The following is a 26023-nucleotide window of genomic DNA, read 5'->3' as shown; positions in this document are numbered from 1 at the left end:
CTTTAGTATCCGGCCGTTCCACATGAAATGCAAACTCCACAAGAGGAGACACTTTGCCTGTTTTGTTTGCTGCTGTATCCCTCACACCTAGAACAGAGGCTGGCATATAGGAGGCACTCAGGAAATGTATGTCAGGTGAGTGAGTGAGTCAATGAATGAAGTGAGAACTCTCAACTCCAGGCCTGTCAGGCTTCACAGCCCATGCCTCACACTCCCACACCCAGTGATCTTCTCCCTGTGTCCCCCACCTCTACTGACTTTGTCCCAGACAAGGCTCTGGTCAGGGTGTTAGGAGAACCTGAGTAGCTTTGGGCAATTCAGTTCCTGTCTCTGGGCCTCAGTTTCCTCAGAGGTAAAATGGGAACGTTGAGTCACACAATTGCTAGGGTCCCTCAAGCTTTAATTTCTGAGTCTGACCCTGCTGTCACCTGGGCATGTTCACTGGACACAGAGGGTTCCAGTCATGACTGCACCCAGCCCAGTGCCTCAGCCTGGAGGTTTGTACAAGCCCTTTGCATCCTGCAGACCTAATGGCACAGGAGTCCTTGGGCCCCCATCCCTCAGTGCGGGATGCACATGGCGTCAGTGACATCTGGGGAAGAAGGAGGAAGCTTGTATTAGCTGATGCCCTGTGGTTGCTGGATGCTGCTGTAGGTATCCTTCTTCTGCTTTACCAGAATGTCCTTGAGTCCTCCTCGTTTAAAATGATGCCTTTTTCCCTCCCAGCCCTTTCTCATCTTGGTGACCGAAGCTGCCACTCACTAGGCTATTTATGGAGAAATATGTGCTCCAATTGGTGAGCAGCAAGATAAATTCTGCAGACTTGCAGGAAACCCCCTTGGTTTTCTCTAGTTGTGGCTTGATGATCAGTAAATCATACCTAATGCACTGCAGATTGCTCTGCTCAAACCCTGCTGCAGGCAGAGTGGCCGGGGACAGGCTCTGAGCCAAGGAACTCTAGTGATTGCAGGCTCCAGAAGGACCCCCACCCTTCTTCCCAGATCTCGTCTTTAGTAACAGCTCTGGATGTAAGCTGCAGGGGAGGGGGAGATGCCTTGATAGGCAGCCATTTCTCTGTTTGCACGCCCTGCAGACGGGGACCTGCTGAGTGAGGAGAGGAGCTCATCCTGGCAGCCCAGGCAAGGACACAGGCCTCTCCATTGCGTAACTCCTAAGGCCACACTTCATTTGTGTAATACAGGCAACACGGCAGCCCTGGGGGGAGGCCCAGGGCTGAAAGTTCCACAGATGCACAAGTGCCACCCGTGGGGCACCTTTCAGGACACAATGGGGTGTTCAACTGACCCACTGTGAAGTGAGTCCCAGCAGAGAGCTTCTTATAGGGAATTATGTGGTCCTCTAACCAGGCTGGCCCTGTCATAGTTACCCCAAAGCCTAACGCTGTCTATTCTTGAGGTGTGAGGGGGCAGTCACTGAAGACTCACTGTCCCCTTGGAAGAGGAGGGCAGCAGGTGTCACCTGCTAATGTGGTCCAAGACCTGGCCTAGGGAGGGCTAGCTAACCCCATAAACCTCCCAGTTTCATTACAAGTGTAACAGGGCCTGGCTGGCAGTTCTCCTTGATGGTCAGGCCTTGGCTGGGGTCAGCCAGGAGGTCTGGGTCAAGGCTGGTAGGAAGGACGGGCCTGGCCCTTGTACTGCACAGCAACCTTGCCAGTGCCATTCAGGTGGCACATACCTACCAGGAGAACAAACAGGGAGCCCGGCTTCCAGAGACAGCTCTTTCCCTTAATAAAGTAATTACAGAGCTGGTTAAGTTGCATCCCTAGAAAGATGCAGGGCAACCGCAGGCTGGGGTGTGTGTGTTTAATTTTAAATCCTCCAACCTTCCCTTAATGAGGGGGTGCCTTGAAACATAATGGAATGGTGGAATTCTTCAAAGGCTTCATTTTCTTGGTGCTTTATTTCTTTAAGGGAAAGCATGAAAGACAAATGAGGACTGGCAGGAGCAGGGGAGGGTTTTGCCTCCCCCGCCCGTGTTGTGCAGACATTATCTGCTGTAAAACTGTCGCTGAAGGATGAAGAACCAGCTCTTGGCTGCAGAAGTCCTCAGATAATGTCAGTGCTGAGCAATGACCCAAGATTCATTGGCACTGAGCAAACAGCTCTTGGCTTCTGGTGCCAGAATCTTTAGCTGAGCCTGGTCAACCACTCCAGCCAGGGGAATGGAGATGCCGTAGGCACTGGTGTCCAGGGGCCCCCTGGTGATGGCTCAAGAGCCTTTTTTTTTTTTTAATCACCTAGGGATCCTGTAAAAAGGCAGAGATTGATTCAGGAGGTCTGATGCAAGCCTAAGATGTCCCTTTTCTAACCAGTTCCTGGTATAATCCCTGCATTTTGAATGAAAAGGCCCTAAGGAAGGAAGGCGCTGGCTTCCGTGGCTCCCGCCAGGTGGTTTTGGCTAAGCAGAACACCTGGAAGGGGAAGGCTGTATGGGCCTCCAAAGGGGCTTGAGCACTCTAAGCTCTGCAGTATGGAAGAGAGAAATGTCTTCACGGATAACGCTCTACTTGGGTTTGGAGTATGGCTTTGCCTATTTTGCCCCTTTAGGTTTACTTTTCAAATAATGCTCGGGTCAAGCCTCTGGAGAAACTGAGTCTGTAGGCCTTGAGCTCCTCACCGGGCAGCCCCTGACGGGGAGGGAGGGCGGGCAAGCTGAATATATGAGGCCTTTGACCTGCCTCAGAGTGTGATGGGGAGTTAATTCGTGTTGTGTCCACTTTGGGCTCCTCACCTTCCTGGTGTGGTCAGATAATCCTCTACTGCTCACCTGGTTTCCTAGGTCCCTGGATGAGAAGGAGCTAACAGCAGCTGAATTCCATCTTCTCTGTGTGCTGGGGAGCAGGGCTACACGGCCCAGGTGGCATCAATGCCGAAGAACAGCAAAGTGACCCAGCGTGAGCACAGCAGCGAGCATGTCACTGAGTCAGTGGCCGACCTGCTGGCCCTCGAGGAGCCTGTGGACTATAAGCAGAGTGTACTGAATGTGGCTGGCGAGGCAGGCGACAAGCAGAAGGCGGTGGAGGAGGAGCTGGACGCAGAGGACCGGCCGGCCTGGAACAGTAAGCTGCAGTACATCCTGGCCCAGATCGGCTTCTCTGTGGGCCTCGGCAACATCTGGAGGTTCCCCTACCTGTGCCAGAAAAATGGAGGAGGTAAGAGACAGCTCTGCCTGCATCAGGGGTCCCTTGCAAATAGGCCGGGCTGAGGGGTAAAAAAGAACACCCCTTTGCTGAGGCAGAACTGGAGCCCTTGTAGGTTGGAGCTCAGGATTCCAGAGTAAGACGCCCCAGGAATAGCTATAATGATAGTTAGTAGCTACCAAGAGACTACAGGACATGATAAGAAAGTGGGCTCTGGCCCCAGACTGCCTGGGTTCAGATTCCAGCCCTGCCAATCAACTTTGGGACCTACTACAAACTGCTTAACCTTTCTGTGCCTCATCTGCAAAATGAGAATAATAGTAGCTCCTGCCTCACAGGATAGTTGGGAAGATTAAATGAGCTTTACATGCAGAATGGGCAACACACTACCTGACACGGTAAGGAGCACCTGTTGGCCATTATTACTAAATGCTTACAAGGTACTAGGCACTGTTCTAAGGGCTTAATGGATATTAAGGCTAAGTGCCTGAAACTGCTGATATTTGAGCATCTTAGAACAACCAAAGCACCAATTTTATGTGATTCAACCATCAAATCCTCCCAACAGCCTTATATGAAGGAGTTGTTATCATCCTTGTTTTACAGACTACAATACTGAGGCACAAATTGGTTAGATAACTTGTTCAAGGTTGTGGGTGATCAAGGTTACAGCTAGTGATAAAGTCAGGGTTCAAACCTGGACAGGCTTGCCCAGAGCCTGGGCACTTAGCCTCCATATCTACTGCCTCCGGGTAGGAGGGGCCTTCACACTGCCCCCTGTGCTTGAATCCCTCTTGAGGATGTTGCCCCTGGTATCAAACCACTACCACCACTTCCAGCCCCCAGGAATTGTCCAAAGGCAGCTTTCCCTGAAACCAGGGATCAACTAACTAAAAATAAAGAAAACCCCAATAGGCTGGAAACAGAGAGATTTGCAAGCCCAGACCTCTGGTCCTGGGAAAGTCAACTAGCAAGAGCTCTTGTGCTCCTGAGTACCTGTGCCTGGCATGGCATGCTCCAGCCTGTTGGGTGGCCCCAGCTTGGCAGGCATTTTACCCCAGCTCCTTCCTTCCTTGCTTGTGGAACTCTTGCCATGTAATCTTTTCCAAAGACGCAGTCCCCTCCTCTCCAGGATGCATCTTTCCCTAGTTTAGAAGGCCATGTTTGGCTGGGAGGCTTCTCCTTCCCAGTTTCTTTTGAAGGGTAGGGAGTGAGAATGCCCACCTGAACTCTTGTGATTGAATTAGGCCAAAGGCTTCCATCTTTTCCCCCATAGCATGTTATATTAGCTGCATGGTCTCCTTGCTTGAAAGATATTTTTTACTTTTTAATAAATAACTGTCAATCAGCGCTTGTGGCCTGCATGGCATGGTAACTGAGTTGATATAAGACTAGCCCAAAGCAAAGATATAAAAGTGTATGGTTTCTTTATGACCTGTGAGATGTTGAGAAGAGCTCCAAGGCAACTAAAATGACTTCAAAGGACATGTGGCATTGGAGGACTTAGCCGGGAACCTCTAACCTTGTTCTTTCTAGCTTAGATGATCAGTTCTGCCTGGGCACTTGGTGATGAATTACAGAATCCCTTTCTATGCCACACACAAGCACTCACACCCAGGGCAGTGTTCTTGCCACAGTCTGACTGTTCACAATGACACCAATCACCATGGCACCAGACATAAAGAACTACCCTAGAGGAAAAGCATTGTCAACTGTCAGAATTCTGAGCTTTCCATTCCACATTCCTGCCTTCCTTTTTCTATCTTCTCTGATTCCTGCAATCCCTTTTTATCTCTACCTTTAACTGTCCCGTATTTTTACAGGTTTTTGTTTGTTTGTTTTTTGAGACAGAGTCTGTAGCAAGTCGTCTTAAATATTTTTTAGGAGGAGGCAAATTATCACAGGAAGGAGACAGCTGTTTGGTCTGAGAGTTGAGTCTGTGCGTTTGAGCTGTAGTCGATGTAATCAAACTTTGCACAGTTCTGGACAGAAACTCTGGAACACTCTCCTTAGCTCCACGAAATGTTGACATCTTCCTAGTTTGCTTTTTCTTCTGTTTATTTTTATGAGAAAAAGGCAAATGTTCAACCAGTGCTTACTATGGGTAAGCCACTCGTTCAATCTTTGCAACAGCCCTGTGTGATAGGTGTTGGGTCAAAGCTTATGAAATGGCCATTTTTGTAAGTCAAAAATAGTCAAATATCAGCAGTTTTATACATAATGTTTTCATCCTCTTTACCCAGATGAGAAAGCCAGCAGCACAGAGAGATCAAATAATTTTCCCAAAGCCACACAGCTAGTGAGTCATTAAAACCAGGAGGTCTGACTTCAGGATCTGGCTCTTACCGCCAAGATGGTCTTTTTTTTTTTTTTTATTATTATACTTTAGGTTTTAGGGTACATGTGCACAATGTGCAGGTTTGTTACATATGTATCCATGTGCCATGTTGATTTCCTGCACCCATTAACTCATCATTTAGCATTAGGTATATCTCCAAGATGGTCTTTTAAACCCCAGGAATAACCTCGGGGTTTGCCAGAAGTGAGGCTTAGAATACTGACCGAGGCATGGATGATTAGAGATCCAGAAGGCCTCAGAGATCCTGGATCCTGGCCCTGTCCTGATAAATCTAACATCCTGAACAGTGCTCCCTGCTATTCAGATGAACAACTTGAGGCTCCCGAAAGCTGTTGAAACATAAAAGGAAATCCAGTTGTGTCCCCAAGTTGTATTTTCTGAGGCGGAAGAGGGTGTTGTTGCATTTTCAAGTGATTGCAACAAAGGTTGATATGAAAAATACCTCTTATTAACCACAAATTCTGCCTATCTTGACCGCGGCCCCCTGAGCACTCTGGTTAGTTTAGGCCTTGGTGTGATAGAGAGACCTGCAGTCAACTCAGGGCCTGGTGGCCTGCCTGAGGTGGACAGAGCCTGGATGGTGAGAGGCCAGTACCTTGTCTTTGCACTCCCACCCCTGTCACTCTTTGGCGGCAGTTACCTGGAGGCTTTCCCTGATTCTTTGGGGAGAAAAAAGAAGCATCCATAGAAGGTGCCAACCCACTTTGCAGACACCCTGAAACTCACCTCCCTGCACATCTTGCCCCATCCAGAACACTGGGGCAAAATACAAAACCAGTAAGGCTGGCCGGGCGCAGTGGCTCACGCCTGTAATCCCAGCACTTTGGGAGGCTGAGGCGTGCGGATCACGAGGTTAGGAGATCGAGACCATCCTGGCTAACATGGTGAAACCCCGTCTCTACTAAAAATACAAAAAATTAGCCGGGTGTGGTGGCAGGCGCCTGTAGACCCAGCTACTCGAGAGGCTGAGGCAGGAGAATGGTGTGAACCCGGGAGGCGGAGCTTGCAGAGCCGAGATCGCGCCACTGCACTCCAGCCTGGGCAACAGAGCGAGACTCTGTCTCACAAAAAAACCAACAAAAAACCAGTGAGGCTGTCTCCCTTTGCCTTCCTGCAGCAGATCACTTAGCTCCTTTTCCATTTGCCCACACCCAAAACCAAGGGACCGAGTTAAAGATAGACCCGGGGGTCTAGGCATATGGCCCTTTGGGCCCTCTCTCCTTTGAGCACCATGATGGGGCTGCCTGTTAGTGACGAGTTGAATGTACGTGTGCATGTGTGCATCTAGTGAGTTAGACGCTGTCGTATAAAGCTCGGTGGGTTGCCTCCCCGGTAGGCTTTCCTGATTAGCTCTATTGGACCCTGGCCCCTTCCTCAGCATGTATGTGCTTGGTTGGCCTGTGTGACTAGTCTGTGGTGTGTGTGTGTGTGTATGTGTGTGTATACACATGTGTATACACATGCGTGCTCATATTGCTCACGTGACTCTGCCTGCCTCCCCGGCAGATCGTAAACTGTTCTAGGATGGTATCTGTGCCTTCTGTTACTCCACTGTCCCCCCGCTGCCTGTGCATGGCTCAGAGTGGACCTGCAGTAAATAGCTGATTGTTGCCAAGTGCCAGAATTTGTGCCTAGGAGATGGCTGATTGCCAGTGTTCATTGGCAGATTGGGCACACGTTGGTGAACATGTGGGATGTTATATTATGGGGGCAGAGCAGTGTAGCTGGGGGCTTCTGGAGGCTCTCTACTGGCAAGGCTTAGTCAGAGGGTGCTGGGTGACCATCAGGGCCCTGGTGACTGGGGCTGGCCTGACAGTGTTTGACAGACAGGCAGGGCCTTGCTAACAGGACTAGGTTGTTGGCACAGCTCTCAGCGGGGTGCACTCATCTGTGCCCAGACATGGTTTTAATTCTCCTGCTAAATGCCCTGTCACTTGGAATTGAGATTGTTTCTGCAGTGAGGCCCAGGACAGCGAGATTAATTTATCATCTGGAATCTTTAGCGAGACCCATTCTATCCTTTATGATCCTCCTGGCTACGCTTTCCTGAACTGCTAATTTCTCTCCCGTTCCTCTCAATTAGCTGTAGATTAATGACAAAGCTGCTCAGACCCCCCTCTCCCTGGGGAGCTTCCAAGCTCTGCTTCCCTGGAGCTGCCCAGTCTGCTGCATCAGCATCTGGTTCAGACTCTGGGAAGGCTGCACCCGGTGTCTGTGCATCTGGGGGCGAGTGAGCCCCCATGCCATCTGGGGCTGCTTCTCTGTGGTCAGGAGGGGGTGTGAACAGGTGTCCACGGAGCGCCTTATGAGGTGAGTGTGTCTGCTGCGTGTGACTCGACATGTGGATTCTGGAGAGGCAGTGCAATGTCTGTCTGTTTCTGAACCTAGCCTTGTGAGTTGACATACATACACTTCCTCCCTTAGTGTTTCAGGTCAGGGGAGTCAAGGGGGAGAAGGAGGGTCTGGGTGGGCTGCGGTGTGGTAGGCCACACGTGTGGCCAGATCATTTATGGAGGAGCACCAGGACTGGTGACAATTTGCGGATGACCAGAGATGCGGCTGGGACTGGAGGACGTGGCTGCGGCCCCTTCCTTCACTCTGCTGCTGTGCTCCAGAGCCCCTCTGCCATCCCTCTGCCCTCCCCACAGGTGCTTACCTGGTGCCCTACCTGGTGCTGCTGATTATCATTGGGATCCCCCTCTTCTTCCTGGAGCTGGCTGTGGGTCAGAGGATCCGTCGTGGCAGCATCGGTGTGTGGCACTATGTATGTCCCCGCCTGGGGGGCATCGGCTTCTCCAGCTGCATAGTGAGTCAAGGGCTGGGGCAGGCACTGAGTGGGAGGCAGGGGGCTGCTCCTGGGCATTGGAGACAAGGTCACCGAGTTTCCAGGCCAGAGTCCTACGTCAGGACAAGAGCAGGGAGGGGGATCTTCAACATGGGAATTACTCACAGCTAGGGTTCCAGGACCCCAGTCACCATGTTTCCTAAACTGAGAGTTGACCACATTGCCTGAAACAGCATGGAAGATTTGCCTTTGGTGCTAAGGAGGAAAAGCTGGGACATATTCACATGGGGCCGCCTGGGACAGCTCAGCCAGAGTTCTCTGGGGACATATGGACTAGCCCAGATGCCCTTCTCTGCTTACCAGTCCCTCAGCTCCCCATGAGGGAGGTCCCTCCTCTTTCCTTGGTCAAAGAGTATTTTAAGCAGGCAAGCAGGGAGCTCAGGAAAAGGCAGGCCTGGGGCTCAGGGTCTCCTTGCCATTTTGCTGTGCCAATGAGCAGAGTTGGAGAACTCACACAGGAAACTTAAGGTCAACCCAAGCGGGGTGAGGCTTTGGAACAGTGAGAGACAGGAAGACTCCGGTGGCCCTGGATGGAGAACTTTGTGAGGTCTCCAGGCTCATCCACAAGGCTACAGATGAGACCCTGCTCAGAGCTCTAGGCGAGGAAACAGCATCCCTTAAGGGCAAAGCCTACAGGGGCCCATGCTCACTGCTCACACCTGGGATAAAGACTGGAATGAACTTCTGGAAGGGACTAAGGATTCCGCCAGGCCTGGCAGTAGGGCCAGCCCAAACTTGCCTCAGGCAGAGACTGGGAGAGGGCCTCTTGCAGCCCCCTACTCTCACGTCAGCCATCAGCTTTGCACTGGCCAATGCCATGTATTCTGCTGGGGCTGGCTGTGTGCTGATACACAGGAGTGTGTGTATGGTCTCCCACTTGGACTGAAAGCACCCAAGTAAAGGAAGTGGGTGTCTCACTCTGTCTATGCTCCCAGGAAGTTCTGCTGTATGAGCAGCTGCTCCTACACACACGTGCTCAGGTGAGACTGATGAAGCAAGTGGCCCTCAGCTCTCACACTGACGCCAGTCTCACTGATGCAGGAGACACCCAGGCCTCTGGAAGGGACCACTCTGTGTCCAGAGTGGATGCAGCAAATCCCTGCCCATAGAAACATTGCTTTCAAAGAAGCCCCTTGGACCCTCAGGCAGAGTCCATGCACTCCTATTTTAAATAAAATTCTACCAGCATTAGTTATTGTGTTCCAAGAAATGACAAGTGCCATCTTTCTAGAGGCAGGCTGCTAACATGCCCGAGAGAGTAGAATCCGCAAGAAACACCCACAAAGTCTCTAAAAGCACAGCAGTCTGGGTCTGTTTACCATAGGGGCCAAAGCTGTGCATGCCTTCACAGTCCTGGAGGGCATCTCTGTCATTACAATCCCCAGTCATCAGGAAATGAGGAGGAGAAAGTACTTCAAGTATCTTAGAAGAATTTCAAACTGGAAAGGATGAACATTTTAAGAGTTTGTTGCTTAAAAGAGAGAACTTTAACATCTGAAAAATTCCTTTGTGGATTCCCTGAATACCAGATGAATGGAGCGTGAGGGGAGCTCCTCCACCACCCGCACCCCATCCCTCCTTGCCTCCCTTGAGGCTGTACTGCTGTGTTTATGGCGCTGCCCACGTGCTGGGCCTCTGGTGGATCATGGGGGCAGGCTGGAGTTGCCTGCAGCCTCAGTGACCCCGCAGTGGGCTTGTCCCCAGGTCTGTCTCTTTGTGGGGCTGTATTATAACGTGATCATCGGGTGGAGCATCTTCTATTTCTTCAAGTCCTTCCAGTACCCGCTGCCCTGGAGTGAATGTCCTGTCGTCAGGAATGGGAGCGTGGCAGGCAAGTATGGGGCCCAGCTGGGGATGCCAGCCAGCCCTGTCCCAGGAAGGGGTCTCACAGGCTTAGCGCACGCATTTGGAGTTTCAGACTTGTTGTGTCACCTTGGATAAGTCACTTAACATCTCTGATCCTCATTTCCCCTTCCCCAGTGGGAATGGTCTCTTTTCCAGCCTGTTTCTGACAGGATTGAATAAAACAGTGAGTGTAGATAAAACTCTGAAAAGTGTGACTTTAATTGTTATTATTCACCCTGTTATTCCACTTCACAGATGAGGAAACTGAGGCCCAGAAGCGACTTTCCCATGTTCACACCACTCATCTAACCAATGATCTGGGATGAGAATCCAGGTCTCTAGCTCCCAGCTCAGGACCTTCCCCAAAGAACTTTAGGCCAATTCAGCCTCACGTTTCCTCCCTTCCATGGAGAGACATGGGCAGCAGGAGGCATGGGTAGGAATCAGCCAGGCGGATTTGTCCTGAAGCCTCCCAGACCCCACTGGGAGCCTAGGATTCCTCAGGGTCTGCCAGATCCCGGCTAACCCAGAATGAGCACAGCCCCTCCCAGCTGCCCACCCTCAGCAGCTCCCTCACCCACTGCTGCCCTGAGTGGGGGTCCAGCAGAGGAAGTGACCCCGTAGGCCCCGCCACTGAGGCCCTTTGACCTTTGCTGCTATTTCAGTGGTGGAGGCAGAGTGTGAAAAGAGCTCAGCCACTACCTACTTCTGGTACCGAGAGGCCTTGGACATCTCTGACTCCATCTCGGAGAGTGGGGGCCTCAACTGGAAGATGACCCTGTGCCTCCTTGTGGCCTGGAGCATTGTGGGGATGGCTGTCGTTAAGGGCATCCAGTCCTCGGGGAAGGTGAGTGCTGGGGGGGCACCCAGGACCCAAATGGGGAACAGCAGAAAGGCACAGAGGGCACAGGGCTAAGAATTCTAGGCTGCCCCTTGCAGGGTCTTCCGGGTGGGCTTGGGCTCCAGATGGCTCTGGATGATAATACAGGCCCCCAGAGGAGGGTGTGGAAGTATCATTCCTATAGTATTGCTCACCATGGACAGCCCACCCAGAATGGAATAGCTGGAAAGTCATTGCCCTGGACCCCAGCTGCTTCCGTGCTCAGATAACTCAGGCCTTCTCTAATGCAAACATCAGAGAGGAGGAAAACTAGAAGTATTGACCTAGGGACATCTGTCTAGATTCTAGACCCTCAGGTTCCCAAGAGCAAAAAAGCTCTAGAAGAGCCTGCTTTGAGCATTTTTTGGTGAAAACCAGCAGCTTGCCATGTCTACAGCTAAAGGGCCCTTTGAGCAGGTAGATGCCATGAGTGAAGGCAGCCTTGGAGGCCTCAGGGGGCAGCTCCATAGCAGTCTCTGAGGGGTAAACCAGCCAAGCCTCACACCTCTTCCCAGCATTTCAGATCCCTTTTAAATAAGGGCCTTTTCTTACTTATCACATATCAGTATTCACGTGCTGCCAGGGATGGGAAGGATTGGATTAGAGGTCCTGTATCCCAGACTACTCATTTTACAGATGAGGAAAGTGAGGCCCAGAGAGGGGAAAGCACCTCAGCTAACATCACGCAGCCAGTCAGTCTCAGAGCTGCAACTAGAACCCTGGCTCTTTGAGGCTTCAGGTTCTTTTCCAGATTTGATGAGCAAGGAAGCTAAGCTCTAGAAAGGTAGAGTGACCCCAGCCACTGACCTCTTCCCTTTCCAGAGTTTGAAATAGTAGCTGATGCTTCATGGGACTTCTCAGGTACTGCCACCTGTATGAACGCATTTGGTCCACAACAACGTTATGAGTTAGGGATGATTACACCCATTTTAGAGATGAGGAGATGGAGGCTCATGGAGGTTAAATGAAATGCCTGAGGTCACATGTTGGTAAGTGGTAGAGCCAGGGTTAGAACTCAGGCAGGCTAACACCAGACATGCATTCTCTTAGCCTTTACACCACGCTGCCCAAACAGCCCTCTTCCTTTGTTTCAGTGCAGCAAACATTTTGTGAGCATCTCTTGTGTGAGGCCATGTACCATGCACGCAGGGATATAGACATGTGCGAGAAATGCTGTGGTAGAGAAGAGCACACGATTCATCCTCACAAGGGGCTAGGGACTTCTTCAGTTGTCTTCTGTTTGGGAGCCGTGTCTATAACCTCCTGACGGTCTTCCATCAAAGGAGCTCTAAGGACAGGGGAGATCCTTAGGGGGCCCACTGGGGGAATGAGACATGGGAGAATGAGGGGACAGCAAAGGACTCCCTCACCCCCTTGGCAGCCCTCTGGGGTGAGGAGGCTGTTAGCTCAGTCCCAGCAGCTCTGGAAGGGAGAAAACCAACCCCATGCACCGCCATGCAGACTCCAGCTTGTCCTGTTCCTGCTTCTGCCTTGGCTCCGTGCCAGATGTGTGGCAGGTTTGGCCCTATGCCCAGGGGTTCCAGGGCTCTGCTTTCTGCTGCCATCGGGGCGGCTCATGTGCCCCAGATGTGAGCAGGGATGGGGATGCCAGCTGCAGGAAGGGCTCTGCCTGATGGGGGGTCCCTGTCCTCTCTGCAGGTGATGTATTTCAGCTCCCTCTTCCCCTACGTGGTGCTGGCCTGCTTCCTGGTCCGGGGGCTGTTGCTGCGAGGGGCAGTTGATGGCATCCTACACATGTTCACTCCAAAGGTAAGGGTTTGGGGCTCCCACATGCCAGGGAACAGCAACAGGTCTACTGGGCCTGGTCAGCTTCCTGCAATTTCATGGAATTTAATGCACTCCGAACACCTGCTATGTGTTGGGTATTGTGCCAGGCCCTGGAGAGATGCACAGGGAAGGGGGCATGGGCCCTGCCCTCCAGGTTCCAAGGAGAGGCATGTCACATCGATTTGGGTGAAATTAGAAAAAGCTTCGGAGAGGAGGTAACATCTGAAAGAGCCTTAGGGAGCAGGTAGGATTGCAGTGAGCTGCCATAGGACATTATAATCAAAGGGAACTGCATGAGCAAGGGTGTGGGAAAACACTGGGCATGCTTGAGGCAACAGTGGGAAGTCAGATTTGGCTAGGGCATGAGAGCAGGGAGCTTCATTCATTCATTCATGGGGGCTTTCATTGTGTGGCAGCAGGAACCAAGAAGATGCCTAAGAGAAGAAAGCTCCTGAGACTCTCCCCTTGTACCCAAATCAGAGGAAAGAAGTTGCTATTTTATTAAAGATAATAGACTACATGAGTGGTGACTTTAACCTTACCAAAGCCATTCACACTTCCTCTTAATTCTCTCAATAGCCCAGGGAGCAAGATGAGCAGGATCACTGTTCACATTTCACGAAGGGTGCAGCAGAGGCACCGGCATCCTGAAGATGTACACCCAGGTTCCCTAAAGATGGTCTGTCTCCATCCATGCCCTTGCCTCTCTATGACCCTTCAGACCACTGGGCACAACTGGCATGCCTCGTGCCATGGAGGACTAAAAGATTTTCAAATGCAGATTGGCACTCCCTCTAAGTTGCCTCAAGCCCTGTACGTCAGAAACCCCAACTGGTCAGGCTGAGAGTCCATCTCTAAATGCCAGCTGATCAGTAGCAACCAGCAGGGACCTGGTGAGACTATAGCCCATGGGCACAGGGTCAGAGCTCAGTCAGGCCAGCTTGAAGGCCTCAGTGTTCATTGGTGCCACTTTGCACATGTGTGTACACACACACAATCCCCTTTACACAAACAGTTCGTGCAGGATGACAAAGGAAGAAGAACCCAGATCTGATAGGGTTGGAAATCCCTGTAGGCTCCTGATGTCTCAGGGGTAGCACTGGCTAGGGCACATGCCACTCCATAGTCACCAGACAGTGCCTAAATGGTCTCTCAGTGTTCTTGGATATAACATCTGAGGTTTACACATGACCAACTTCAGAGGTCCACTTTATGAAGCACTTAATGAATCTCCTGAGGCATAAATGTGAATCCTGAGCCATGTGGCTGGCCGTAGGTTTGTTGGAAACACATGATATCTGACAAAGAAAAAACAAAAACCTGGTTTCTTTGGGAGAAAATAGCCATGAAAAGAAAGCCAACTGTTTTTAACAAATTACAACTGTATCGCTAGAACGATGATCAGTCTAAAATGTTCACTTCAGTTTTCCAATTCTACTTTACTAAACTTTAGGAGAAAATTATATGCTCTGGTGTTGTTCCTAAGGGTGGACTTTCACAAAGGTCTCCAGATGGGCCCCTCATTGGTGTTAAGGGCCCCCTGTATGTAACTCTAGGAGCAAGAGGAACAGATTCACAGGAGCAGCTGCTGGTCCCAACACACACAATACTGCTCACCACTGGATTCAGACACACTTTAAATTATCTTTTTAATTATGAAATATCTCAGGCATATAAACACATATCTAATAATATAATAAAAATTCTTAGGAAATAAAATATTACAGATGCCATTAAAGTGCCAGTGTAGCCCTCCCTGATCCCATTGCCTTCCCTTCCCGAAGATAGCAACTGTCTTATTCCATTCCTGCTGCTACAACAAAAATTCCTTAGACTGGATAATTTATAAACAATTGAAATTTATTGCTCACAGTTCTGGAGGCTGGGAAGTCCAAGATCAAAGCACCCAGCTTCAGTATCTAGTGAGGACTCTCTGCTTCAAAGATGGTGCTTTCTCACTGCATCCTCACATGGCAGAAGTTCAAGGGAGCTCACTTGAACCTCTTTTTATAGGGGCACTAATCCCATCAGGGCTCCACTGTCATGACCTAATCACCTCCCAAAGACCCCCACCTCTTAATCTATCACATTGAGTATTAGGTTCTGTCATGGGAATTTTGAAGGGATACTAACATCCAGATTATAGCAACCACTATCCTGAATTTGGGATTTGTCTTGATCATACATTCTTTGAAATTTGTTATACATATATGTGTATCCATAAACAATGTTTAGCACTTCTGCATACCTTTAACCTTTACATAAATGGCATCATATTATATGTATTCTGCAACTTGCTTTTATTTTTGCTTAACATGATTTTTTAAGATTTACCAATTTTGGTGTATAGCTCTAGTGCGTCGGTTTTCATGGATGCATAGTATTTTGCTGTAGGACTCAACTGAAATGTATTTATTCATTCTCTAGTTAATGATCATTTAAGTTGTTTCCAGTTTTCACCATTGCTAATAATGTTACAGTAAACACTACGCAAGTCTTCATGCATACATATTTCTCTAGGGTATCTATGTTTAGGAGTGGAATTGCTGTCTCAAAGGGTAACCCTGCATATCTTCAGTCTTATTCAATGTTGACTAAATTGCACTCCCAAATGGTTGTATCTGCTAACACTCCCACAAGTTATACATGAAAATCCCCATTGTTCCACATTTGTCAGTCTTCAATTTTTGCCAATTAGATGGGTACAAAATGGTTTATGTACACTTTGATCAGTAGGGGGTGCTTCTTTCCTTCCTTCTTCCTTCCCCTTCCCCTTCCCCTCCCCTCCCCTTCCCTTCCTTTCTTTTTTGAGGCGGAGTTTCACTGTTGTTGCCCAGTCTGGAATGCAATGGTGCGATCTCAGCTCACCACAATGTCTGCCTCCCAGGTTCAAGCTATTCTCCTGCCTCAGCCTCCTGAGTAGCTGGGATTACAGTCATGCGCCAACACACCTGAGTAGTTTTGTATTTTTAGTAGAGACGGGGTTTCTCCATGTTGATCAGGCTGGTCTCGACTCCCGACCTCAGGTGATCCGCCCGCCTTGGCCTCCCAAAGTGTTGGGATTACAGGCGTGAGCCACTGCGCCTGGCCTTGGGGTGCTTCTTTCTAAAACAGTTTCCTGGATGTTCAGGAAACCATGTGAATCCACTTTGGCATTTGCAGAGGCCAGGGTCTTCATGAGACTTTAAAAAATCAAATCCAGGAGCCTGGCACAGTGGCGTGTGCCTGTAATTTCAGCTACTTGGGAGGCTGAGGTGGGAGGATCCCTTGAGTCTAAGAGTTAGATACCAGCCTGAGTAACAATAGTGAAACCGGCCAGGTGCGCTGGCTCACACCTGTAATCCCAGCACTTCGGGAGGCTGAGGCGGGTGGATCATGAGGTCAGGAGTTCAAGACCTGCCCCTGGCCAAGATGGTGAAACCCCGTCTCTACTAAAAATACAAAAATTAGCCGGGCATGGTGGTGGGTGCCTGTAATCCCAGCTACTCGGGAGGCTGAGGCAGATAATTACTTGAACCCAGGAGGCGGAGGTTGCAGTGAGCCAAGATCGTGCCACTGCACTCCAGCCTGGGTGACAGAGCGAGACTCCGTCTCAAAAAAAAAAAAAAAAAAAAAAAAATAGTGAAACCCCATCTCCAAAAAATAATTAATTAATTAAAAATCAACATAAAAATAAAGTGACTCTCCCAAAGCTATATGGCTGGCGAGAAGCAGAGGCAAACCTGAACTCATGTCCACAGACTCCATATCCCATGCTCCCCAGCTGATAAACTGACTTCATGAAAATTGGTGGCTGAAGGCCAGGTGGCAAGAGTGGAGGGTTAAATAGAAATGTCCCCTACCTTACAATTTCATCTAAAATCATTCCTTCTTATATTCCTGGGAATGGCTAAAAACAAACCCACATTTTGGGGGATAGGAAGGAGAGGTTTTGCAGGAACAAAAACCCCAGCACACTACTGCTAATCTGCCTTTCCCCATCTCACACCCCATGGTTGGGTTGAGCTGAGCTGGCTGAGAAGGAAGCTCTGGGGGGCTCCATCCAAGCCCCTCAGGGAGTCAGGCAAGAGAGGCCAATGGTGATGGCTGGGGTGAGGTTCCTATTTACAAATCCCTCCAAGTCATTTGCAGAAAGGGTGGGCCAACTCTCAGAAACAATTGCCTGACAGTATATATGTGGCAAACTACTGTTGCAGAGCTGTGACTGTTTCAGCACAGGACTGGGGAGATATGAGGCATCCTAGGAGCCATTTCAAGTTCTTGCCCTAGAATGATGCTGTAAAGTACCAGGTCACTGCCCTAGCTGCCCATGCTGTGCATTGCTCCATTCATATAGACTATAATGTAAATGACATCCCCAGGGGTCATGCTGTTTGGTACCTCTGGCAGAGTCCAAGAGTTTTTGGCCAGGGCATCTCAGAGCCCATGTGGGAGAAGCATAGGCTCTCCATAGATTGTGCTAAATGACCTGGAAGGCCTTCCCTTCCATAGAGCCTTCCAACATCAGAAATAATTCAGGCTATTGGACCTGGACTTTGCAGTCCATGTCTTCAAGCAGACAGTTACCGGGTATGATGAATGCAATGTGGCCAAGCTGCCATGATGACCCACTGGCATCATTGATAGGACAGTAACTCGTGTTGACGGCTAATGAACTTCTTGAATTCCTTGGGGAGCTTTTCTCCTGATTACTTTCTTTCCATGTAGGTAAAAACCCAGGTCAGCATGGGCTACCTGCAATTAATCATGTGATTTGCTCAATATAAAGTGGTAAATTATGGTAAAATTTTTAACCACCAAAATGTTCAGAGAATGTTTATCAAAATTACAACTGTTCATATCCTTCAGCCCAGCAATTTAACTTCTACATATTTGTCCTACAGATGTACTCATACATAAGCAAAATGATCAGTGTACAATGTTGTTCATTACAGCGTTTGTTTTAGTGGAAAAAGATTGAAAACAACCCAAATAACCACCATTCACTTATTCATTCAACAAAGGTTTATTGAACGCCTGTTACATGCACTGTTCCGAGTCACGGGATCCAGCAGTGAACAAAGCAGACAGACTTCCTGGTCCTCATGGAGCTTACGTTCTGGTGGAGGGAGACAGATGTTGTCAGATAATATAAGATAAAGAATTGTCATTAACTGTTGATGCCAAGGGGAAAAATAAAGCAGAGGAGATTTAGGGCATTCAGGGAGAAGAGTTGCAATTATGGACAGTACTGTCAGGGAACGCCTCGCTGAGAAGTGACGTATGGATTAAGACCTGAAGAAGGCCAGGGAGCAGGCTATGTGGATATTTAGAAGTAATGCATTCCATCCTGAACAGAGGGAACAATGAGTGAAAAGGGCTTGAGACTGGCTGTGGCTGGCGTATTCAAAGAGGCCAGTGTGGCTCAAACAGGAGGGGAAAGAGGTAGGACATATGGTCGGTAGTAATGTACAGCCGGATCATGAGGGTCCTGTGGTTAAGGTAATAAGTTTGACATTTACTCTGGTGAAAAGGGAGCCATTGAGAGTTCTCAGCAGAGGAGTAGCATGATCTGACTTCTTAGGATGATCATTCTAAGCTTCTTAAGTGGCTTCTATAGAAAATCTGAGGGAATAAGGACAGGACAGGGAGACCTGCCAGGAGGTCCTCCAGGTGAGAGATGACTGGGGTTTGAGCCCGGGTGATGGCAATGGGAGTGATGAGAGTGGGTTTGACGGAAGATACATTTCAGAAGCAGAGTCAAAACGATTTGCTGTTGGATTGGTTGTGAGGTGTAAGAGGAAGAGAGGAGTCAAGGATGACTGTGGCCCTTTACATGAGCAGCTGGAAGGATGGAATTGACGTTTATGGAGATGGGGAAGACAGTGGAGGGAACAGATTTGGTGGGGAACATCAAGAGTACTCTTTTGGACATGGCAGGCTTAAAATATCTAATAGATCTCCACATGGAGATGCTGAGGAGGCAGCTGGATGTATGGATCTAGAGGTCAGGTGTGGAGGTCTGCATTTGGGAGTCTGGGATAACAGAGAGCATTTAAAGCCATAGATTGGTTCACAATCACCTAGAGAATGAACAAAGACAGAGAAGAGAGCTGAGCACTGGGGCCCTGGTGTTTAGAGGCTGAGGGCGGGATAGCTGTGGGTGGGTGGTGGCAGGGAGGTCAAAGAATAGGAGCAGAGAGAGAGAGACAGGCAGGCTGACAGACAGACATTCTAGACGCAGAGTGAAGAAAATGTTTTAAGAAAGAGGGAACAATCAGCCATGTCCAAAGCTGCTGAGAGGTCAGGTGATGAGGTCTGGGAATTGACCGAGGCACTTGGCAACAGAGGGGTCGCTGGTGACCTCAACAAGAGCTACTTTGGTGGAGTGCTGAGGACAAATCTAATAATAATGGGTTGAAGGGAAAATGGGAATGAGGAATTGGAGACAAGTAATAGGTACCAGTTATTCTCAGGAGTTTTGCTATAGAGGAGCAGAGAAATGAGAAATGGGATGGTAACTGGAGAGGGCCATGGGGTCAAGGGTGTTATTTCACAATTTATATGATAAAAATAATCCATCATACACCACTGGTGGGAACGTGAAATGGTATAATGGCTTTGGAAAACAGCCTGGCAGTTCCTCAAATGGTTAAACAGAGTTAGCATATGACCCAGCCCTTCCACTCCTAGGCACATATCCAAGAAAACCGAAAGCATGTTCACACAAAAACTTATACACAAATGTTCATAGCAGCATTGTGCATTATAGCCAAAAAGTAGAAACAACACAATGTCCATCAACTGATGAATAAATTTTTAAAATATGGTATATGCATATGGTGGGATATTATCCAGCCATAAAAAGGAATGAGGCAGTGATACACATTGCAACATGCAACTCCTGAAAACTTTAAGCTAAATGAAAGAAGCCAAACACAAAAGACCACACACAGTATGATTCCAATGATATGAAATGTCCAGAATAGGTGAATACACAGAGAAAGAAGGTGGATTAGTGGTTAGTACTGGGCTTGTGGGGAGGTTGGGGGAGACATGGGGAATGACTCTATATGTTTGGGTTTTCTTTTTGGGGTGATGAAGAGGTTTTAAAATTGAGTGTGGTAATAGTTACACAGCAGTGTGATATGCTAAAAACGATTGAATTGTGCACTTAAATTCAAAAAAGAGGAGGTAGTTTATGTTACAGGAGAGGAGAAATAAGCAGGAGGGAGAGACTGCAGTGCTCAGCTGGAAGAGTTGGTCTCAGCTAGGACCACACACAGTCCCCATAGTAGCAGGAGGGAAAGGCCCGGCCACGGCGCGTGGATGCTGGCAGGTGAGATGCTGTGGGGAGGAGCTCTCTTCCGATTGTGTCATTTTTCGCAGCGAAGTAGGAGACAAGGTGATCGTCTGAGAGCAAGAAGGGAGGAGGAGGACTTGGAGGGCTAAGGAGGAGTGAGTGTGAAGTAACTGTGTAAGAGATAGGGGAAATGTGTGGGCAGCGGCAGCACGAAGGGCCCCCTGGAGGCTAGGGGTCAAGAGTGTGCAGTGGACTCTCCAGTATGGAGATCGCCAACACTTCTGCAACTCCAAGATAGACACTTTTTCACATTTGAACATCTCTGAAAGCACGCTGTTGCCAACAATCGGTGAGGCAATTATACAAGCCTGTTTTTTTGTTTGTGTTTGTTTTTTGTTTGTGTTTGTTTTTTGTTTGTTTTTGTTTTTTGTTTTTTGTTTTTTGTTTTTTTTTTGATGGAGTCTCGCTCTGTTGCCCAGGCCAGAGTGTGGTGGCGCGATCTCAGCTCACTGCAACCTCAGCCTCCTGGGTTCAAACGATTCTCCTGCCTCAGCCTCCCGAGTAGCTGGGACTACAGGCATGTGCCACAATGCCCGGCTAATTTTTTGTATTTTTAGTAGGGGTTTCACCATGTCAGCTAGGATGGTCTTGATCTTCTGACTTTGTGATCCGCCCACCTCGGCCTCCCAAAGTGCTGGGATTACAGGTGTGAGCCACCACGCACGGCCCACAAGCCTGTGTTTTACAATGGTTGGTGCTTACCCTGTGCCAGGCACTTTTGTGTGCACTTTGCATATATTAACCCATTTAAACCTCCTAACAACCCTGGAGAGGTTGGTACTCTCACTATCACCACTGTGCAGATGGGAAAACTGAAGCACAGAAAGGGTGGATAACTGTAGGGAGGAGGCTGTGAGTGGGCAAGAGCAGAAGGGGCAGTGTGCCAGGAGCTCTGGGACTCTGTGGGTTCCCAACTTAGCACGTTGAGGAAGTGCCGAGGCTGGGAACAAGGGCAGTGGCCCCAGGAGTGTGGAGAGTTCCATGACCACTCTGGTGTGGACACTAGGAAAAAAGAGGAACACACCCACACATATTCACATGCATGTATGTATATATGTATGTAATGTATGTGTGTGTGTATACTGCTGGTATATGCATAAAATATCACGGGGGGTACACAGGAAACTGACACCATGGGTACATCTGGAGAAGAAGAACCAGGTGTTACAGGATACAGGGATGAGGAAAAGAGACCGAGGGATCAGGGGTGTGCATCAGCTCCTAGAGAAGAGAAGTGGGATCTCTGCAAGTTCTAAAGGCCCAGGGGTGGAGGTTCGGGGTGGAGCTTCTTGACTCCCACAGTTAGAGAGAGGGCTTCTCAGCAGGATGATGAAGGTGGCCCAGCCTCATTACCAGAGCATGGGCTCTGGAGCCAGACAATCTGGTCCAGACTGTAGCTCATCACTCAGCAGTTGTTGGGCAAGTTCATTTGCCCTCAGGGCCTCAGTTTCCGCAATGGCAAGATGGGGTGGACAGTGGCACCTCCCCAACGGGGTTGTCGGGAAAATGCTTAGGACTGCTCCTGGCAAGTGGAGAGCATGTGGTAAATGTTAGCTATTATTATCCTCATTCCTTGTGAAGGTGACACTGTTCTTGGGCAGCAGGAGCCCGGTGCTCCAGTGCCATCTGGTGCCTCGCGGCCCCGGCTGGCTCCACACCAGCAGGTGCACAGCAGTGCTGAGAAGCAAGGCGTGTGCTCCTGTCACGCATGCGCTCAGGCTAGGGCTCAGCAGCTGCTTGTGGACTCAAAAGCATCATCATGCCCATGAGTCAAACGCCTTGATACACTTTGTTTCCCTGAGTGAGGAAGTAGTTCAGCCATCATGCTGAAGAATTGGCAGGAAGCTGTTCCTCTGTTTTAGAGCAGACGCCCCAAGGAGGGGGTGAGCCTTCTTTTCTGCGGGAAAAGCCCATTGCCCATCCTTCTCTTGCAGTCACATCCTGATACCTGGAAGGGGCGTGGGGTTTTCTGAGTCTGGCCAGGGGTTCATCCTCTGTTGTTGCTTGTTAGAATCATGCACCGTCACCCCAGGAATCCTGGAAAGAGCCCCTTTAAATGCAAGGAACTATAAGCATTCTGTACTGAAGGTGCCAGGCTCAATTTACCCCCAGATTAGCGCCGGGCATCTGTGGTCATCTCCATCAGCAAGAGTACCCCTCTTGAGCTGCAGGCTGGAAGGGAGGGTGCCCAGGGACCACCTGCACCAGGCACTTTTCCCCTCAGAGGTCAAGTTCACCCTCAGATGCTTTCCTGGGCCCTATCAATGTCAGATTTGGTTCCATCAATTTGCTGGGTGATGCGTATGTGTGTGATGGGTATCCATTACACTATCTTCTCTACCTTTGTACATTTTATAATAAATATTCCATAATTTTTTAGTGGAAAAAGAGCAATCTTAACAAACAAATTTTTGTTCTATCCAAAGTTGTTGAATACTCCATCCTCCAAGACATCTCCAAGCTATATAGGGCCAGCTCTGACCTGTAGTTTGGGATTGTGGTATCCTCCCAGGAGTGTCTGCCTCCATTTATGAAATTTGGCCCTGAAGTGTGACTAGGCTGAGGAATTTATTCACATCTTCATTTATCCTAAACCTTTTAGGTTTAGGGTGTGATGGAAATCTTAATTATGGTATGAATTTGGGTCTCACAGGTAGTCTGGACCTTTTTGTAAAAATGATTGACATAGATAAAAAAGGAAATACTTACAAAAAAAAAAAAAAAGGGAAAGAAAGAGAAGAGGAAAGGATAATAAAATGAAGCCGGTGTTAAAATAGCCATGTTTTAGAAAGTAGAAGTTTGAAGTCCTAAGATCATCCTCTTATCCTAGAAGACAGCATCTTAGCCCAAAAGGCTGGTACAACTTTGTAGCCCCTTGTCTGGTCCCTCCTGCTCAGCTCACAACTCATAGAAAAAGGTCAGCTTTTGTCTAGTCTCTCTCTCTCTTGCTCCTGACTCTTTCCTTCTCTCACACGTGCCAGGCACTGTTCATACAAACAGGAGAGGAGATGGGCTCCACCCCTAAGCACAAAGTGTTGAGAGGAAGACGAGACACATAATATCTGTGACGTGGGTATTGACAAGAGCTGCGAGACACAAGGACCAGAGGCAATCAGGAAAAATTTTAAAGAAGAAATGATATTCATGGTGGGTTTTGAGAAATTTGCAGGAGTTTACCAGAAAGTGAGTATGAGGAAGGGAATTTCAGGAAAAAATTACAGCCTAGGCAAAGGCCAGAGGTGTGAAAGACCATGGTGCTTTTGAAGAGGAGTAAGTTACCTGCATGTAGAATGTTCAGAACATAAAGGAATGGAAAAAGATTTTCTAGAAGACAGTGGGGAACCATCAGATATTTTTCAGCATGCGAGCGACGTGACCACAGCTGTGTTCATCTTGTTAAAAAAACAAAAACAAAACAAACACTTCAGCTAGATTAAATGTAAAAGTTTAATTGAGCAATGAACAATTCGCGAATCGGGCAGCCTTCTGAGCCAGAGTAGGTTCAGAGACTCCAGTGCAGTCATGTGATGGAAGAAGATTTACGGACAGAAAAAGGAAAGTGACTTACGGAAAACGGAAGTGAGGTACACAGACAGCTGGATTGGTCACAGCTTGGCGTTTGCCTTATTTGAAGTTGGTTCGAACGGTTGGCCACATTTGATTGGCCAAAACTCAGTGATTGGCACAAGAGTGGGCTACGGTCTGTTTACACCTCCACTTCTTATAGTTCATGATGTACAGAGAAACCTTCAGGCCAAACTTAAAATATGTAAGGAGGCAGCTTTAGGCTAAACTTGATTTAATCATCTCAACATACCTTCTTTTAGAAAATTTCATAATTCTTCCTAGTCAGAACTCACCAAACTGCTCAGAGCCCTCCCATGAGGTGCTGGTTTCTAGTCTAGGAGAAGCGCCCAGGCTCCAGCAGATTGTGGTAGGGCTGTTGTGATTGACATTTGCGAATACCAGAGGAGGCCAGCCAGCATGCCTTCCAGGCGTAAGTCACCCTTATGCCCATTTCTGAAGCATTCTTGAAAAATTATTTTTCAAAAACTCACCCAAGAGATGGGAATTAACACAAGTCCTTTCCCACTGGAACTATGATTATTTTCTTCTCCTTTTCTGTCCTCCAAATTTCTACTAGGCACAGTACAGGCCGCCATTTTCTTATCCACAATACCAAAATCCAAATAGCCATGAAAAACAACAGTTGGTTTGGTTTGGTTTTGATCCTCCAGAACTCTCTTGGAAGCAAAATGACCTGCACAGATGTGAGGCTATTTATAGTCTTTATTGATTCACTTGGTGCGAATATTCATATTTTGCTGCAGAAATACTAACGTGTTTGATTACAGGGTGCTGCTCCAGACCCCGCTGGGGGTGATATGTAATTAAGTAGCATGTGCATCACATTACCTTTCTAAAATTAAATTAGAAACAAAAGCTTGTATTCCAAAACCAGTCAGCCCCCAGGGCTTTTAGATAAGGAACCGTGGGCCTGTATTACTTTTGTAAAGAAGGTAACATTTCATCTTACTTTAAAAACCAGACATCCGCCTGTGCAAGGGGGTGGGCCCCCAGCAGTACAGGACAGCCCTGCCCTGTTTCTCTGGTCACCTGGCTCTCCCATGCTCCGCTGTGGCTATTTTAAACCCTTCCCATCCTTCACACCCTCTGACCTTCCTTCCGGCATACTCATCCCCAGCAGATGATTTTGCCTCCTGCTTTACAGGGAAAACAGAAGCTGCCAAGAAACTCCCTCAGATGACAGAGACAGAAACCGACCATAAAACCTGCCTGCAGCTGCCCCATCCTGTCCTCCCTCCCTCCTCTCTCAAATGAGCAGCCCAAGGGTGGTCCTATGGAGGACAGCTTCCCACCCCATCCTGATCCCTACCCTCTAGCTTTTCAAGACACTCCATTGAAAACAAAAACAAAAAAGAAATCAAGACAACATATAAAAACACAACCCTTTGTTGATTTCATAGCCTTCTCCTGATACTGCCCTTCTTCTCCTGATCTGAGGCTTGCTTCTCCGAGGACCTGCTTACCCACATTGCCTCCATTTCCTCCCCTCTGCCTCTCTCCTTTCGTCACTTCCCCTGGCTTCTTGCCAGGGAGCAACTCCGAGGAAGCCTCTGAAGCCCCCTGCGGCCTCCTCTGCAGACTCCCTCAGGGTCTTTCACTGGCAGCACTGACCCTTCCTCCTCCAGGCTCTGGGTTTTCCTCTTGCCTCTGCTGCTTCTCCTTCTCTGACTCCCTTTCAGGAGACTCTCCCTCTTCCCTGCATTCAGTGTTGGAGACAGGAGCAGGCTTTTGCTTCTTATCCCTCTGTAACTACAGCCACAGCCTCAGCTCCTGCCAGCACACCTGCTACTCAGAAAGTCTGTCTCCAGCTTGCCTCTCTCTGACTCCAGGCTCATCTGTCCAGTGGACCACTTGGCGTTTCATTTTAGATGTCTTAAAGACACATTCAGCTCAACCTTTCTAGAACTAATGTCCTGATCCTCCCTGCCCAACACCATCGACCTGTTCCTCTCCCACTGTCCCCGTCTCCACCTGCCCAGGTATGCAGGCCAGAAACATGGCCCTCACCTCGGCCTCTCCCTCTCCAGCATCTCTCATCTCCAGTCCATCCCAAAGGTCTCCTTGGTTTGTCCTGTGAAGATCTCTCCACTGGCACCACCCAGCCCCTTAGCAAAGCCACTGTCCCCTCCAGCCTGGACCCCAGAAGCCGCTTCCTCGAAGGTCTGCTGCATCCACTTATTTCTTTCGGAAATGCACATGATTGTGTCCCCACT

The 26023-nt window shown here is 48.9% G+C and overlaps 1 protein-coding gene across 1 annotated transcript in view; it reads left to right on the top strand.

Annotated features, from left to right (window-relative positions):
* The first annotated feature begins 2889 nt into the window (after positions 1-2889).
* Positions 2890-26023, top strand: part of SLC6A17 (solute carrier family 6 member 17) — a 31981-nt gene continuing 8847 nt past the window's right edge. The window contains exons 1-5 of the mRNA XM_032155064.2: positions 2890-3175; positions 8171-8328; positions 10072-10198; positions 10878-11059; positions 12752-12862. Of these exons, the coding sequence (XP_032010955.1) occupies positions 2890-3175; positions 8171-8328; positions 10072-10198; positions 10878-11059; positions 12752-12862 (864 nt within the window). The remainder of the gene's footprint in view (positions 3176-8170; positions 8329-10071; positions 10199-10877; positions 11060-12751; positions 12863-26023) is intronic.

Source organism: Hylobates moloch, unplaced genomic scaffold (assembly GCF_009828535.3).
Source record: "Hylobates moloch isolate HMO894 unplaced genomic scaffold, HMol_V3 SCAFFOLD_5, whole genome shotgun sequence".
Taxonomy (NCBI): Eukaryota; Metazoa; Chordata; class Mammalia; order Primates; family Hylobatidae; genus Hylobates; species Hylobates moloch.
Note: the sequence above shows the minus strand (reverse complement) of the source record. Positions and strands in the feature narration are given on the sequence as shown.